This window comes from Pongo abelii, chromosome 10, assembly GCF_028885655.2.
Source record: "Pongo abelii isolate AG06213 chromosome 10, NHGRI_mPonAbe1-v2.0_pri, whole genome shotgun sequence".
In the NCBI taxonomy this organism is placed as follows: Eukaryota; Metazoa; Chordata; class Mammalia; order Primates; family Hominidae; genus Pongo; species Pongo abelii.
In genome coordinates this window covers 6832554-6848903 of record NC_071995.2, presented here as the reverse complement: position 1 = coordinate 6848903, position 16350 = coordinate 6832554, and the positions used below count along the sequence as shown (strand labels likewise).

At 53.2% G+C, this 16350-nt stretch overlaps 1 protein-coding gene across 3 annotated transcripts; it reads right to left on the bottom strand.

The window, feature by feature from the left end:
* Nucleotides 1-9321: 9321 nt before the first annotated feature.
* LAG3 (lymphocyte activating 3) lies at nucleotides 9322-15313 on the bottom strand. Of its 3 annotated transcripts, XM_002822834.4 has the most exons (8): nucleotides 14897-15313; nucleotides 14465-14612; nucleotides 13806-14107; nucleotides 12944-13213; nucleotides 12261-12536; nucleotides 10299-10541; nucleotides 9877-10007; nucleotides 9322-9557 (listed from the first exon to the last, which is right to left on the bottom strand). In XM_002822834.4, exons 1-8 carry the CDS (start codon nucleotides 14952-14954, stop codon nucleotides 9387-9389), a joined length of 1599 nt encoding a protein of 532 aa, XP_002822880.2. In that variant the 5' UTR covers nucleotides 14955-15313; the 3' UTR covers nucleotides 9322-9386. The 3 variants fall into 3 exon arrangements, with proteins under 3 accessions (XP_002822880.2, XP_054383873.1, XP_054383874.1); XM_054527898.1 differs by lacking the exon at nucleotides 9877-10007; XM_054527899.1 differs by lacking the exon at nucleotides 10299-10541.
* Between the last annotated feature and the right edge of the window lie 1037 nt (nucleotides 15314-16350).

Here is a 16350-nt window from a genome sequence, read left to right as displayed (position 1 = left end):
CTACAGGCATCTGCCAACATGCCTGGCTAATTTTTGTATTTTTGTAGAGACAGGGTTTCACTATGTTGGCCAGGCTGGTCTTGAACTCCTGACCTCAGGTGATCCTGATCTGCCTGCCTCGGCCTCCCAAAGTGCTGGGATTACAGGCATGAGCCACTGCACCCGACCTCATTAAGGGCATTCTTAAGTAAAAGTGGCATTAATTTTTTTTCTTTTTTTTAATGTAAGTACCTGGCAGTGAAGAATGTAATGACTATCATATGGTTTGGCACCACTGCCTTCATTTATGCTAAGGCAGCAGTTTTATCCAGATTGCTTTTGCAACATTATTGCAATGTCAACATAGTGACAAAGGAAAATAATGTCCTGTATTTTTTTATGAAAATAGCTTGACCTTGAAGATCCCCTGAAAGGGTCTCAGGGACTCCCAAGGGTCTGCAGGCCGCACTTAACTCTGAGAACCACTGGTCTAGGTAATTTGTATTCATTCTTCAGATCTCAGCTATCGCTTTAGCTGTCCCCAAAGTCTATTTTCTCCTTCTTCTTGGTAATAGAACCCTCAATTTTTAGCTGAGCTCTTAGCTACCCAGATTTAAAATATACTTCCCAGCCTCCCTCACAGCTGGATGTGTCCAAGTGACTCAATTTTGGTTAACAGATAGAAGTGAAAGTATTAGGTGCAACCTCAGAGTTGCTCCTCAAAGTGGGGAAAATGTATCCTCCTCAGGCCTTCTTCCTTCAGACTGGAAAGCAAACACCCTCCCTATTGTTCACAGCCAGCCTGCTTTTCTCATTTACATTACCTGGCAGGCTCTGGTAGGCATTGACGTTTTGAGCCCTGCTCCATTCATTCATGTGTGTAGTTAAGCGTGTACCAGCCCAAGGCACTCTGCTAGGTGGCTGGGGATGTGATGTTGAATAAGACAGATATAGTCACCACTCCAGCTTATGACATAGACAATAAACAATGAACAACTTCATTACAATTAGACAAGTGCTACAAAGGAAAAAGCACAAGGTGCTGGGAGATCTTATCACAAAAGAACCTTCTTTCAACTGGGAGAATTGTCTATCGGTAAGCACTGGGTTCTGCTACAAGCAAAAGAAAACCCAAAATAATAGAGGCTTCAACAAGATTGAAGTTATTTTTCACATGTAGGAAGTGTGGAGGTGGGTGGTGCAGAGGCAAGGGAGCAGCACGCCGTCCTCCAGGGCCAAGATGGGGGCTGTTTATATTTTGTTGCTCTACCATCCTCCTGCACAGGACTTCCTCCCCAGAGTCTCAGAGGCTACTCAGGTTCCTCAGTTGAAATCAGTTTTCGTTGTGATAAGATCTCCCAGTCCCCTGTGCTTCTCCCTTTGTAGCAATTTTCCAGTTGCAATGAAGTTATTCGCTGCTTAGTGTCTAGCTCACAGGCCAGAGCAGTGACCGTGTCTGTCTTAGCACTATGCTCCCAGCACCCTCACAGATGCCTTGGCCCTGGAAGATCCTTAATACTTCTTTAATATTTTCCTAATATATTAAATTTTATTGATATTAAATTTGTTGCGGTAAAATACACGCAACATAAGATTTTCCATTTTAAGCTTTTTTTTTTTTTTTCCGAGACGGAGTCTCACTCTGTAACCCAGACTGTAGTGCAGTGGCACAATCTAGGCTCACTGCAACCTCCACCTCCTGGGTTCAAGCGATTCTCCAGCCTCAGCCTCCCAAGTAGCTGGGACTACAGGTGCCTTCCACCACCCCCGGCTAATTTTTGTATTTTTAGTAGAGACGGGGTTTCACCATGTTAACAGGCCAGGCTAGTCTCGAATTCCTGACCTCAAGTGATCTGCCCACCTTGGCCTCCCAAAGTGTTGGGATTACAGATGTGAGCCACCACGCCCGGCCATTTTAAGCATTTTTTAATGTACTGCTCTGTGGGACGGAGTACACTCACATGGTTGTGCGACCATCTAGAAATTTTTCATCTTCCCCAAATGAAACTCTACCCATTAAATGTTGACTCTTCATTCTTGCTCCCTGCAACTCCTGGCTATTGAATAATTTTTTTTTTCTTTTTTCTTGTCTTTTTTTTTTGGAAACAGAGTCTTGCTCTGTCGCCCCGGCTGGAGTGCAGTGGTATGATCTCGGCTCACTGCAACCTCTGCCTCCCGGGTTCAAGCGAATCTCCTGCCTCAGACTCCCGAGTATCTGGGATTACAGGCGTGCGCCACCATGCCTGGCTAGTTTTTGTATTTTTAGTACAGACAGGGTTTCACCATGTTGGCCAGGCTGATTTCGAACTCATGCCCTCAAGTGATTCTCCTGCCTCCGCCTCCCAAAGTGCTGGGATTATAGGTGTGAGCCACTGCACCAGGCCAAATAATTTTTGAATGGATAAATAGAGAAGTATGGACAAGAGCAGGAGAGCAGGGCTACAAATTTAAATGCTTACAGGAGCCCCCTAGGTAGTACAAATGAGAAAGGCACACTGGTGGTGAGCAATAGGGAAGGGTAGGGACTGGGGGAAACCAGGGAGTACCTGCCTCAGCTAGTTAAGGGCAGCCACTCCCTGCATAGCTGTCTGAGTTGACCGTAGAGGCTATACTGGCATGTGAGCCTAGAGTTGCCTGCTCTGCCAAAATTTCTGGAGACGGTGAAAACCAGACATTTATGTAATACCTCCTGATTTTAATATTGATAACAAATTTTTTCAACTTGTAGTGACACTGGGTAGAGCAAACAGAGCATTCCAAGGGCTGGCTGTAGCTTTGGGCCCACCAGTTTGCAGATTCCAGACCAGATGGACGGTGTGAGAACTTCCAGCTCTGTGAGTCTGTGGCCTGGAAGTCAACGGTCCTAAGAACCTGGCTCTCTCTCTGGGGTTTCCAAACAGGAAAAGAAAAAAGAGAGAGTGTGAGTTTATAGTAAACATTTGGCATTGTTGTGTGCTTTATGTGGTTGTATTTTTTATTTAATCCTCACGAGAGTGATAAGGCATAGGTATTATTGTCCAGGCCATACAGATGAGGAAACTGAGGCTTGAAGAGTTTTTTGTTTCCGTAGACAGGGTCTCGTTCTGTCACCCAGGCTGCAGTGCAGTGGCACGGTCACAGCTCACTGCAGCCTCAACCTCCGGGGCTCAATCTATCCTCCCGCCTTAGCCTCTCAAGTAGCTGGGACTACAGGCATGTGCCACTGTACCCAACTAAATTTTTTTTTCCCCTAGAGATGGGGTTTTGCTATGTTTCCCAGGCTGATCTCAAACTCCTGGGCTCAAGCAATCCACCCACCTCAGCCTCCCAAAGTGCTGGGATTACAGGCATGAGTCACACTGCGCCTAGCCGAAGAGTTTCAGTTGTCAAAGATCTCAGAGCTAGGAACCACAGCTGGTGGAACCAGGATTTGAATTCACCCACTTGGACCCCAATCTCTGGGTGGTCCCCCTCGTTGCACTGCCTCTACTCTGCATTAAGAAGGTCCAGGACCGGGCGTGGTGGCTCATGCCTGTAACCCCAGCATTTTGGGAGGCCAAGGCGGGCGGATCATGATGTCAGGAGATCCAGACCATCCTGGCTAACACGGTGAAACCCCATCTCTACTAAAAATACAAAAACAAAAACAAACAAACCCAAAAAAGAAGGTCCAGGCGGGGCGCGGTGCTGAGTGCCTATAGTCCCAGCTACTCAGGAGGCTGAAGCGAGAGGATGCCTTGAGCCCAGGAGTTCTGGGCTGTAGTGCGCTATGCAGATCAGGTGTCTGCACTAAGTTCAGCTTCAGCATGGTGACCTCCCGGGAGTGGGGAACCACCAGATTGCCTAAGGAGGGGTGAGCCAGCCCAGGTTGGACACACAGCAGGTCACAGTTCCCATGCTAATCAGTAGTGGGATTGTGCCTGTTAGTAGCCACTGCACACCAGCCTGGGCAACATAACGAGACCCCACCTCTAAAAAAAACAATTAAAAATAAAAAAAGAAGAAGAAAAGCCAGGATGACAGCTAAGAGAAGTCTTCTCCCTTAGCAGTGGAGGGAGGTATGAGGCCCACTGCCTCATCTGGAGCTTCTGAGGCTCAGCAGCACCATGGTCCTCACATCTATAGAATGGTTTTCCATTTTCCAAGCACTTTCACGTTCATTTGCACATGCCAGACCTTTTTGGTAGGTGTTACTGTTACTATCCTCACTTTACAGAAGAAGAAATGGAAGTCAAGCTATCTGCCCCCATCACATGTCTGAAAGCACGGAACAGGGGGAGTTCCAGAGGCTATTTTTGCTGCATGTATCCTGCATCTCTAGGCTGTAGAACGGGAGGAGGCCAAGCCAGGGGAAGAAGTGATGGGGAGGAGAGAGAAGCCGGTGTCAGAGGCTACAGACAGAGTGCTGGAGACTGGATGATCTGAGAGGCCTAAGGCAGCCAGGGTTGTAGGAAAGTTGAAAGCCCCAGGTGCGACTCTGCGGTGGCCTCCTTACCAGAAGTATCTTTGGCAGCACTGACGCCCTCTGCAAAGGGGGCTGGGGGCAGGGTTTGAGGATGGGGAGCAGGGGAGGGGTCTTTGGGGCTATTCTCTGAGAAACAAAGTCTAGGAGCATCAATGCCATCTCTACCCCATCCACATTTCCCCTGGCTCCAGGACCACTTTTTGCCACTCTCAGAGGGTGGTTCTGGGCCTCCCCTACCCCACGGGAAGTTTGAAAAGGCACGTTTCAGAGCTCAGCCTGGGCTCAGACAGCTGACACCTGCAGCCCCTTGGAGAAACTGTCAGCCACAGAGTGGAGCAGATAGAACCGACCCCACCCCAAAGCAATTCCCTTCAAAGGAAGAACCCCACCCTGGGGTGGGCCTGTGCGGGGGACCCTAAGCTCCTTGATCTCCTCCTTTGAAGGAGGGATAGCAGCAGGGGCTCAGGCCTGAACCCTAACATCTCTACCTGGTAGGGGAGGTAGACAGGGAAATTTCTGGGCCTGCAGAGGCTCCTCCTCTGCACTATGGAGCTGAGAAGACCAGGTCAGGGGTAGGGGAACCGCTGGCAAACCCGACTCCAGGGCTGAATGTGCACAGTATGGCCTCCTACCTCACACACTCGACTTGCCAAGGCCCTGGACCTCACTTGGCTTCCAGAACTTCCGGAGAGTGGACAAGAGAAGAGGGCTGGGGATGGAGATGCTCAGAGATGTCCCTTCCCCTCTCTTGGCCTATCTCTGTTTCAGGCACTGCTCCCCACTCTGACGGCCAGGCTGCAAGATGGCCCCCAGTGATTCCTGTCTCCCTCAGTTCACACCGTTGCATTGCCCCCTCCTGCTTGCACCAGGTTGGTCTCTGTGATCGATAGAATAGGGCAGCATTCACGGTATGTTGCTTTTAAGATCAAATCTAATCTTGAAATAAAGATGTGGTAGCTTTTGTCTTTTCCCTGCTGTCCCTCTGGGGGAAGCCAGTTGCTGTGTCGTGTTGTGAGAGGCCCCATAAAGATGCCCACACAGGGAGGAGCTAAGGCCTCTGGCCGACAGCCTCCCGAGTGAGCTGTCTTGGAGGCAGATCCTCCAGCCCCATCCCAGCCTTCAGATGGCTCCAGGCCTGACCCACACCTCAGCAGCAACCTCATGAGCGACCCTGTGCCAGAACTACTCAGCAAGACTGCTCCTGGATTCCTCACTGTGTGAGAGAATGTTTATTATTATGGTTATTATTCTTTTTAGACACAAGGTCTCACCCTGTCACCCACGCTGGAGTGCAATAGCACAGTCATGGCTCACTACAGCCTGGAAATCCTAGCCTCCAGTGATTCTTCTCCCTCAGCCTCCTGTATAACTAGGACCACAGGTGCATGCCACAGTGCCCAGCTCATTTTTAAATTCAAAAAGAATAAAATGGTAGGTTGGGTGCGGTGGCTCACGCCTGTAATCCCAGCACTTTGGTAGGCCAAGGCAGGAGGATCACGAGGTCAGGAGATCGAGACCATCCTAGCTAACACAGTGAAACCCCGTCTCTACTAAAAACACAAAAAGTTAGCCAGGCGTGGTGGCAGGCACCTGTAGTCCCAGCTACTCCAGAGGCTAAGGCAGGAGAATTGCTTGAACCCGGGAGGCGGAGCTTGCAGTGAGCCAAGATCGCACCATTGCACTCCAGCCTGGGCAACAAAAGCAAAACTCTGTCTCAAAAATAATTTATTAATTATTAATTAAAATACAAAAATTCAAAAATTAGCAGAGTGTGGTGGTATGCACCTGTAGTCCCAGCTACTTGGGAGGCTGAGGCAGGAGAATCGCTTGAGCCCGGGAGATGGAGGTTGCAGTGAGCCGAGATCAAGCCACTGCACTCCAGCCTGGGTGACAGAGTGAGACTCTGTCTCAAAAAAAAAAAAAAAATGTAGAGGTGTGATCTCACTAAGTTACCCAGGCTGGTCTCACACTCCCGGCCTCAAGCAATCCTCCTGCCTCAGTCTCCCAAAGTGTTGGGATTACCAGTGTGAGCCACCACACCCAGCTTATTATTTTAAATTACTAAGTTTTAGGGTAATTTGTTTGTTATACGCCAATAGGTAACTCACGCATCCCCCTTCCTTCTTAACAAGGAGCTGAGATGATTCCCACCCACCCACCCACTGAAGCTCCCTGAGCTCCTGGCCTCCTGATGCTCCTTTCCCTCCAGGACCGCAGCCTGGAACACTGGTTTACAGATCAACTTGGGGAAGCCAAATGAATTAACCACGCTCCCTAGGGTCCTTTGGAGGACAGGAAAAGGGCTGGAGGTTATCCTGCCAGACTGAGAGTGGGGGGCTGTGGGAAGAGGAGTGGGAGCAGAATGTCACCCTTAGGAGAGACCCCGCAGAAAAGCACTCACGGAATGCAGCCCATATGCCCCCTCTTCCTTCTGCCCTTTACTCTTCTTTAGGGGGTAAAGGAAAAAGGAGGCCCTTCATTCTGCCTCTGTCCCCTCCCTGTCCCCTTTATGAAAGAGCATGGGGAAGTCCCCGCATAGGCCTCAGTGAATCTTCGATGACTACTCTCATAAGCCCAAAGGGCATAGGATGTTAGCTAGTAAAAAGGAAAAATGCCACCCACAGAACTTTCCAGGAAACCCCTGCCCTATTAAAATATCAGGGCTTCCACTAAGGCTGTGGGGAGCAGGGTCCTGGGTCGGAGCTGAGGAGTCTCTGAGCAGCAGTGAAGGATGGGAACGACGCTTTGGAGGCTTCTTATTTTTTGTTTTTGAGACAGGGTCTCACTCTGTCACCCAGGCTGGAGTATAGTGGCACGATTATGGCTCACTGCAGCCTCAACCTCCCAGGTTTAGGTGATCCTCCCACCTCAGCCTCCAAAATAGCTGGGTCCACAGGGGCATACCAGCATGCCCAATTAACTTTTTTTTTTTTTTTTTTTTTTAGAGATGAGGTCTCACTATACTGCCCAGGCTGGTCTTGAACTCCTGGGCTCAAGCGATCCTTCTGCCTCGGCCTCCCAAAGTACTGAGATTACAGGCGTGAGCCGTGACACCTGGCCTGGAAGCTTCTAAAGGGACTTCAAGACTTCCTTTTGCAGTGTGATCATCTCTGGCAGGGCCAGAGCTTCCTCCTTCCTGTGCCAGTGTTTCTCTGCCAGTGACAAGGCAAGAGTCATCACCATCCTGAGGCTCAGAACCTCAGATTGCTGTAAATGGTTCATTGTTCAGGCTTCAGGGGTCCTCCCTCTCCCTAAGGCTCTGCACAGAACAAAGGTGTCACCGTCTTCATCTTCTGTCTCCAATGAGTGACTATTGTGTCTCTGCAGGGACATGTCCTCAGGTCTGTCTTTTTGTGTCTTTTCGCACACGGCACACAGACCCAGTGGGACGCCACTCACACGTGCCACCATGCCCCTCCTGCTCCAGTAGGCTTGCTCCCACTCACCCACTCACTTTCAATATTTTGTTCTCCTGTATGGGGTTAAAGTCCCCTGACAGAGTTATCTGTGGCCAAAGTCCAGGGCCCCACACCCATTTGCAGGCAGAGGTCTCTGTCCCATGCCAGACTCAAGGATGCCATGTGCTGAGGCCATGTGTGCTCTGCTGAGAGGACCATTGGCATGGCCCAGGTGAATGCTCCAAGACAGACAGACAGAGCAGGGCACAGGCCGACTTGGGGTCTTCGATATCATTCTTAGCACGACCAGAGCAGGCCTGCTTTCTCCTTCACTAATGGATAATCAGACAATCACTCCACACAAGCAGAGCACTTCACAGTTTCCAAAGCCCTTTATTATCCAATATTCACAACAACCCATTTTGGTAGGTTATTATCATTATCCCATTTAATAGGTGAGGAAACTGAGGCTCAGGGAGATTGACTACAGTCACATCAGCAAAGCTGGAATGAGAAGCTGGGGCTCCTGACTCCCACAGCTGCAGCTGGTTGTTTTGCTCTACGCGCAAGCCTTTGTTCACAGCTTTCCCCTTTGTCAGACATAGATTACACCCTTGAGAGGGCCAGCCAGGGCTGTATCTCCTGAGACATGCATTGTTCAGTCCCTCTCCTGAAGGGTGCATAGGACATGTGACAGTCACTGGGCACACACTCATATGCTGCACATAGAGCGTGCATAATACAAAGGCAGTGCCTGCATTCACAGCAATCTGTGCCCTGCCTTGTCCACTGCACTGTTCAACTCCTCAGGCCTGTCGCAGCCGGCCCAGTGACCTCCGTTGGGGTGTGACAAGCAGTGACCACTGGGTGGCAGTGTGTTCTCATGCCTGGGACCAGAAAAGCCGCCAAGGGCTGAGGAACGTGGGGGGTGGGGCAGAGGTAGGAGCCCCAGCCGGCTGCCCAGAGAGGTTTCCAGACCGGATCTCCTGGAAGACTTGACAAGGCAGTCCTCTGCGCGCCGCGCGTGTGTGTGTGTGTGTGCGCGCGTGCGTGCGTGTGTGTGTGCATGTGTGTGTGCACGTGCGCGCGAGCATACGTGCGCATCTGCTGCAGCCGGAGGGCCAAGGACAAGTGCTGAAGTGCAGCTGAGTGTGGGGTGGGGTGGACCCAAAGGACAAAAATATCAAGGAAACCAGGGCAGCCAGCGCACTGTGGGTGGAAGGTGGGTGGAAGGACGGAGGAGAGAACTGCGGAGGCAAGGGGCAAGGGCTTTTTGGGGGGAGCTTCAGAGAAATGATTACCCAGGAGAGAGAAAGAGAGAGTGAGCGCAAGAGAGACAGACCAAGAAAGAAACACGAAGCAGCCAGAAACAGAAAAGGGGAAGGTGAGGGAGGCTGGCTGGGGAAAGTAGGTTAGGAGGCTAGGGTGGGAGAAGGGAGCCCTCAGAGGCTGGGGAGAGACGGGAACCTTCACTTGGACAAGAAAGAGCCAGACTCAGGCTTGCTGCTGACAGGGAGTTTATTTGGACTGGGCTGCTGAGATCTGCTGGCTGCCTCAGCTCCAGGTCAGAGCTGTTCCGGCTCGGGCTGGGGCCCCAGCTCGGGCTCCGGCCCCAGCTCGGGCTCTGGTTCCGGCTCCGGCTCCAGCTCCGGTTCTTGCTCCAGCTCCTCTATCTTGCTCTGAGCCTGCGGAGGGTGAATCCCTTGCTCTAAGGCAGAAAATCTTCTTGGTCGCCACTGTGAGAAGAGATGGAGAGAGAGACGGAGAGTGGAAGGAGAAGGATGAAGGGAAACGGATGAGGAGGGACACTGAGTCCATCTATTTTTTCTCAGTCCCCCTGCCCTCCCCATCTGGTCCTGGCTTTCTCTCAACCCCCCTTCCAGCCTACCCAGGCACAAGCCGTCCCTGGAGTGAGAGGTTTATGAAGAAGGGGGGCTCTGAGGGCAAGTTCAGGGTCCCATTTGGTCACCTTCCTGAGGAAGGGGTGCCATCAGCACTCTGAGGATGGAAGAGCTGGAGCTGCTGGGGGGTGGGGTTGGCATGTCCCTGGCTCACCTGTCTTCTCCAAAGGTGAAAGCCAAAGGCTCCAGTCACCAAAAGGAGCAGAGAAAGGATACCAAGGATGAGAAACAGCAGGAGGTGGCCTGCTTGGAGGGCACCTGGGGCTCTCCCAGAGCGTTGGGCACCTATGGAGAAAGTACCGGATGAGGCATAGGGTCAGGGCTAGAAAGGACACTTTGTCACTCTCTCAGACTTTACAGATGCAATGAGATCCAGAGAGTTTAAGGGACTTGTCCCAGGGTCATTCAGCTGATTAGTGGCGGAAACGGGTCAACCCCAGGCAAAAGCCAGAGATCAGGTCCCTGACTGGAAAGAAAAGCGCTGGGATGGGGGTGGCAGGGGCTGTTCTGGAAGGGGGATAAAGATTATTGCTGTGGCGTTTGGGTCCTGGCATTTTGGGGCCTCGGCCCACAGACCTGGGCTAGACAGCTCTGTGATGTATACTGCTGCTCCGAGAAGCCTCTCCCCCCGGTACAGCTGGCATTGCCAAGGCTGGGAAAGGAGCTGGGCCTCCTGTGCCTCCAGCCAAGGTCCTGAGAAACTCCTCTGGGATGGGGTGTCCAGAGGGCTCCACACAAAGCGTTCTTGTCCAGATACTGGAGTCACCTCACAAAGCAGCTTCCCCAGGGATCCAGGTGACCCAAAGGATTTGGGAGTCACTGGAAAGAGTAGAAGGAAGAGTTCTTTTGGGGTTCTGCCCCCCTTACGTGAGACCACAGGTTGAACCCCAAGTCTCAATCACCCTGCACTCACTTGGGTTCTGGCCAGGTGAGGTTGGGGAAGGACATCAGGGGTCATGGCCACGTTCATCTTTTTCTTTCTATTTAATTTTTTATTACATTTTATACAGATGCATTTTCACCGTGTTGCCCAGGCTAGTCTGGAATTCCTGGACTCAAGTGCTCCTCTTGCCTCAGCCTCTCAAAGTGCTGGGATTACAGGTGTGAGCCATCATGCCCTGCCGGCCACATTTATCTTATTCAGACAATGCTCTAGTCAGCTCCCTCCCCTGCTCAAAACATTTCCAGGCTCCCTACTGCCTTCACACTCAAACCAGCCCTGGCAGACCACAGAATAAATACTATTACAGATTCTTTTACGTTACTTTCTACTCAAATGCTCAGAACCCTCAAAATCGGTCAGATGAGCTGACCCCCATCAACTTCACAATTTTGGAACTTCCATGACATGGCTCACATCAGTGTCTCCTGCCTTGTGGTGCCCCCTGAACGAACATCATCCCCCTTTCTGAATGTATAGAGAACAGGGAACTGACCCATTCATCTAGAGACAGAGCGTTCTCCAAGTTGTAAAGTGAGAGATGGGTGGGTGGGAGGAGACAAAGGGTGAAGGGCATCTGAGTAGTGTCCTGGAGAGTGATTTGGTGATGCAGACACCTGAGTTTAGACCCAGAGTCTGGCACTTCCCAGCTGTTTTGAGAAAGTCTTCAGGGGTAATGGTATCTCTCTCATTGAGCTGTCTACATAAAACAGTCGACCTTCAAGAAGGCATTGGACAGAAAGAACTGGTGGACTGTGATGACTGATGGGATGTAGAGAGGAGGAGGCCAGGTTTCGAGGTGAGTGGATACCAGTGGATTACTGACAGGCTGAGTCAGCAAGGGGATTGGTGGGAGAAAAAGATGGGGTTCAGGGTGAGGCGGCTGAGAGGTGGTATAATATCTAGTTAGAGGTATCCAGAAAGCAAGTGAAAACTCAGGATTGGCCTTCAGGAGATGTATTATCCATTAGCATGTTCACGTATTCATTCAACCTCTATACATACATTATTAAGCACCTGCCGTGGGGTGCTACTACTTAGTGGCCGCAGGTGAGTGCTACAGACATGGCTAATCTGTCATGGCTGATAGTTATCAACCAGTCAACACATACTCTCTGAGTATTCTTTTTTCTGTGTTTGTTTTATACTGTCTTGGAAAACCCTTGCTCAGTAAATATTTGCTGACCAAGGGACGGATTTATTCTCTCCTCCCAAATCCAGGCCACTTCCTGCAACTTTAACCCAAGCCCTGGCCGTAAAGTAGACAAGGATTCTAGAAATACATTCTACCTCTTTTGAACCATTCAGAATTTTTGTCACCTTTCCTTCTAACTTCCCAGACCCTCCCGCCAATTGAGAGCAGGGGAGTCCCATAGAGAACAGTGGAACTTTTATCTTGTGACTCAAGAGGAGATTTTCAGTTTCGTTTCTTTATTATGGGGGTGAGAAAAGTGGGGGCCGAGATGGGCAGGCTCTAGAACTTGTGCCAGTGGCCTGGCATCACAGGGTGGGTTTGCCTAGTCTTTGCCCCGCCAGCCTTTCCTCCCTGTCCTTTCTCCCCTGGGAGGGGAGCTACTCCTTTCCCACCTGAGGCTGACCTGTGATGATTGCCAATGTGACAGTGGCACTGAGCTGCTGTCCCTGCAGATGGATATGGCAGGTGTAGGTCCCAGCCTGGGCCTGGCTCACATCCTCTAGTCGAAGGGTAAAGTCGCCATTGTCTCCAGTCACCAGGAGGTCAGGGCCTCCCTCAGGAGGAGTCCACCTGGCAGTGAGGAAAGATGGGGTCCCCACACCAGGAGGCAGGCGGCAGGGCAGCTCCACCCTGGAACCTGCTCCAGCGTACACTGTCAAGGGAGTTGGGGGCTCCAGACCTGAAGAGAAAAGAAAACCCAAAGCTAAAGCTGGGTGCTGCAGTGGGGAAGGAGTGCTGGGGCTGCAAGAAGGGAGGCAGGAGAATGCAGGAGACGGTCTGGCTCATAAGAGTGCTAAGGAGCAGAATAAGGTGATGAGCTGAGGGTGCTCAGAAACCCAGCAAGTGGGCTTAGCCAGAAGGAGAGGGAAGGCTGGCAATGACGCTGGAAGGCCACGGGAGAAGCAAGAAGGGGTGATGGCAGCTGCGAGGCTGCCAGCAGTATGAAGGGGTCGAACAGTGAGACCCACAGCAATGACGTAGGCCACTCGCTGCCGAGAACCTGGTTTGGGGACCCATAGTTAGGGGAGGTGACAAGGGGGGCAGGAAGGAGTTGTGGTCAAGTGTGAAGCAGAGTGGGGGAGTTACCCAGAACAGTGAGGTTATACATGATGGAGACATTGAAGCCATCTCTGTAAGTGAGGATGCAGCCCCAGGGCCCAGAGTCCATGGGGCTGACTTGGGGCAGGAAGAGGAAGCTTTCCGCTAAGTGGTGATGGGGGGACTCCCGGACAGGGACTCGGCCCTGGCCCCGGTTCCGGAACCAATGCACAGAGGCTGGGCGGTCAGGGCGGCTGAAGGAGCAGTTCAGAATGACCCAGTCGGAGGTTCTGAGAGACCCTGGGGGGCTGGCAGTCACTGTGCAAGGATAAAGAAGACTTGATCAGCCCACTGGAAACAATTTCCCAACACAGCAGGACTGCCAAGCTGGAAGCTCCTGGAAACAGGGACCTGGCTTTAGACTTGTCTTCTCCTCTCCCACATCACCCTCTCCCCATCTCAGCTTCCAGCACCTGGAGGTGCATAAAGTGGATCCCCAAGACTCCCCGGGACTACTTTCCCCTGTCCCTTGCCTGGAGTTACTTGGCATCAGCCACCCTTGCCGTTTTCCTGGCCTGGAACCCCGCGAAGCCCAGCCCCTGAGCTACAGATATCTGAAATGAATCACTTTAGCCCCATGCTGTCTCCCCTCCCCCTCCCTCTGGGCACTCCCGCGTGGGTGGGAGAAGGGGAGCTCGGGGGTGACACAATCTCTCCACAGGGCCCCCCATATACGTGCTTCGGGGGCACCTTCCACTCCAGCAGGCCGCCCACCCCCTTCCTCTACTCTTCTGGGAGCTCTCCGACAGGGCCTAGGGCGCAGCCTCTGCCCCAGCCCTTCCTGCGTCCCGGGAGGCAGGGAATGGGGACCCACCTCCCAGCCCCTCTCCCGCCGTCCCGCCCCACATACTCGAGGCCTGGCCCAGGCGCAGACGGAGGCGGCAGGAGAGGGCGCGGTCCCTGAGGTGCACCGCGGCGCGGTACTCGCCGGCGTCCGCGCGCCGGGCTGGGCGCAGCCATAGCGAGAAGTCCCCGCGCTGCCGGCCGCGCTCATCCAGCTGGACGCGGGGCTGCAGGGGCAGCCTCCCGCTGCGCAGACCTCCGGGACCCACGCTCAGCACCGTGTAGCGGCGGGGCCTGGGCCCCCAGGAGGGCGCCGCCGGGTGAGGGCCGGGGGCCAGGGGATGGCCGGGGGCGGGAGCGGGCGGGCCACTGGGCGGGAAAGAGAATGGAGTTGAGAAGCTCCAGGGGTAGGAAGCCCGGGAGGATGCAGGCAGCCACCCGTTGAGGATGAGAAAGCCCGCCCCAAGAGTTCTCTTGACCACCAACGGTCCCCTCACCCCCGACCCCTCTGTTGGACTGGCTACATCCCCTTCTGGAGAGAAGGGATGCAGGCGTGAGGGTCGCTGATTGCAGAGCAAGGGCAGGAACGGTGCGAGCGAGGGCAGGGAGACTGGGTCACTGGCTTCAGAGGGAGTGACACCTCAGGGCAGGGGACAGAGGACCGGCACGGGTGTTGGGTTGAGTGCTGGATTCGGAGGTCCTGTTGCCCAAGTTTGGGGTGCATACCTGTCTGGCTGATGCTGCCAAGTGACCCCTGCTCTTCTCAGAAGGCTGAGATCCTGGAGGGGGATTGTGGGGCTGCAGGGGAGCTGGGCAGGAGCCCCCTCCTGGGCCCAAACCACCGGGACCTCAGCCCCTGGCTGGAGAGGCTTCACTAGGTGAGCAAAAGAGAGGCCGAGGGGAGGGGGCGTGAGCCGAGAGGCAGGGGTAGAGAAGGAGCCTGGGAGTTTCCCGAGGGAGAAACAGGGTGCAGGAAGAACTCGGGTTTCTGTTTCTTCTCTGCCCAGAGAGGCTTTCGGGGTGGAAGGACTGCCCAAGAAAGGGATTAGAAGAATCCACCACAGAGCTAAGGACCTCAGGACCTTTGTGGCCACAGAGATCCCTGCTGGTCCCCTCCTGTGGGGTTGGAGGTCAACCCTCCCGCCATCCCCGTTTTACCTGGAGCCACCCAAAGCGGCTGCAGAAACAGCAAGCCCAGGAACTGAGCCTCCCACATCTCTCCTAGGGTCTGGGCAGCGCTGAGCCCTCCAAAAGGAGGTCGGAAAAGGAAAGGGGGCAGTGACGGGGGGTGGGGGGCAAAGGAGAAGTTCTGCAGAGAGGGAGGTGGAGGAAGGGGATCTAGAAGAAGGGAGACCAGGAGAGGGCCTTGGAGAGAGGGTGGGAAGGGATGACCAGAGGCCGGAATCCAGAGGAAAGCTGGGCAGATCAGGCAGCCTGAGGAGGTGGGGGCAGGGGTGTCCCAGGGAACAGAGCAGGGCCGTGGCGGAGAGCAGACAGAGCAAAGTGGCTGTCGTGGCTGGGATGCCGTTCTGCTGGTCTCTGGGCCTTCACCCCGTGCCCGGCCTTCCCTCCACCTTCCCCACTTCCCCTCCTCCCGGCCCGCCCCCCGCACCCCAGGGCTTACGGTTTCGCTTCGCAGTGGAAAGTCTGAGGGGGTTGATTCCCAGCAGCAGCACCCTCCACCTCTCCACCTCTGTGGTGGCGCTCCCCTTGTTTACTTCCTCAGTCCTGGGTCTCCCCACCTCCCCCTCCTCGCCCCTGCCCCACCCTCCAGACTGCTCCCTCTCCCAGGGACCTTCTGCCTCCACAAACCATTTCTGCCTGGAACTGCCCCCTTGCCCATCTCTAAGCTGCCTCCTCAGTCCCAATATTCACACTTCCTTCTTGGCAAGCTCTTTCCTTGTTGCTGAATCTCCTCCCTCGTTCCCTTAACCTCCCAAAACTTCGTGACCCCCTTAGACCTGCCTTTCCACCCATCAGTACAATGTCCCTGGGAACATGGTGGACAGGAAGCTTTACTGCACCCTAAAAAATGGTAGGTCTGAGGCTAGGCATGCCAGCTTTGCGGGTCTTGGAGAATAACTACATTGTATTGAGGCTTCATTACGTGCTAAGCACTGTATTGGACACTTTACTTATAGTAATTCATGAAATCTAATACTTTTCCCCATTGCACAGATGAAGAAACTGAGTTTCAAAGAAATTCTACAATTTGCCAAGGTTAGGGAGTGTGAAGATAAAAGCTGTGAGTGTACCTGTGTGCGTGAGAGTGTGTAGTCCTGACCTTGGATGAGTTATGGGTGTCTCCTGGGAGAAATGATGCTGTTGATGAGTCAACACCCCTCCCCACTCCAACTCAGGTCCCCATGCACTCAGAAGCATCCTCCAATCCAGAGGTTCTGAACTAAGAGGAGAAGGCAAGGGTCATGCGGAGGTGGAGAAATGCAGAAATCTTAGAAATCTCCTAACAGAGGTCAAACTCAGGGGAAACAGAGGCAGTGGGACTAGGGAAAGCCCGAGACTGACAAGAGTCATACAACTCCCGCTCCCCAGCCCAGCCCAGGGAGAGTTGGAGGGCAGGTGTCAAAACATACAGCCCACCTGGGAATGAC

What these genes read in the sequence shown, in the direction of transcription:
- LAG3 (XM_002822834.4), bottom strand. Translation starts at nt 14,954, where the DNA reads ATGTGGGAGGCTCAGTTCCTGGGCTTGCTGTTTCTGCAGCCGCTTTGG. An exon ending in GCCGCTTTGGGTGGCTCCAG is followed by an intron (nt 14,613 to 14,896) that starts GTAAAACGGGGA and finishes TTGCTCACCTAG; the next exon opens with TGAAGCCTCTCCAGCCAGGG. An exon ending in TTCACCTTTGGAGAAGACAG is followed by an intron (nt 9,558 to 9,876) that starts GTGAGCCAGGGA and finishes CTCTTCTCACAG; the next exon opens with TGGCGACCAAGAAGATTTTC.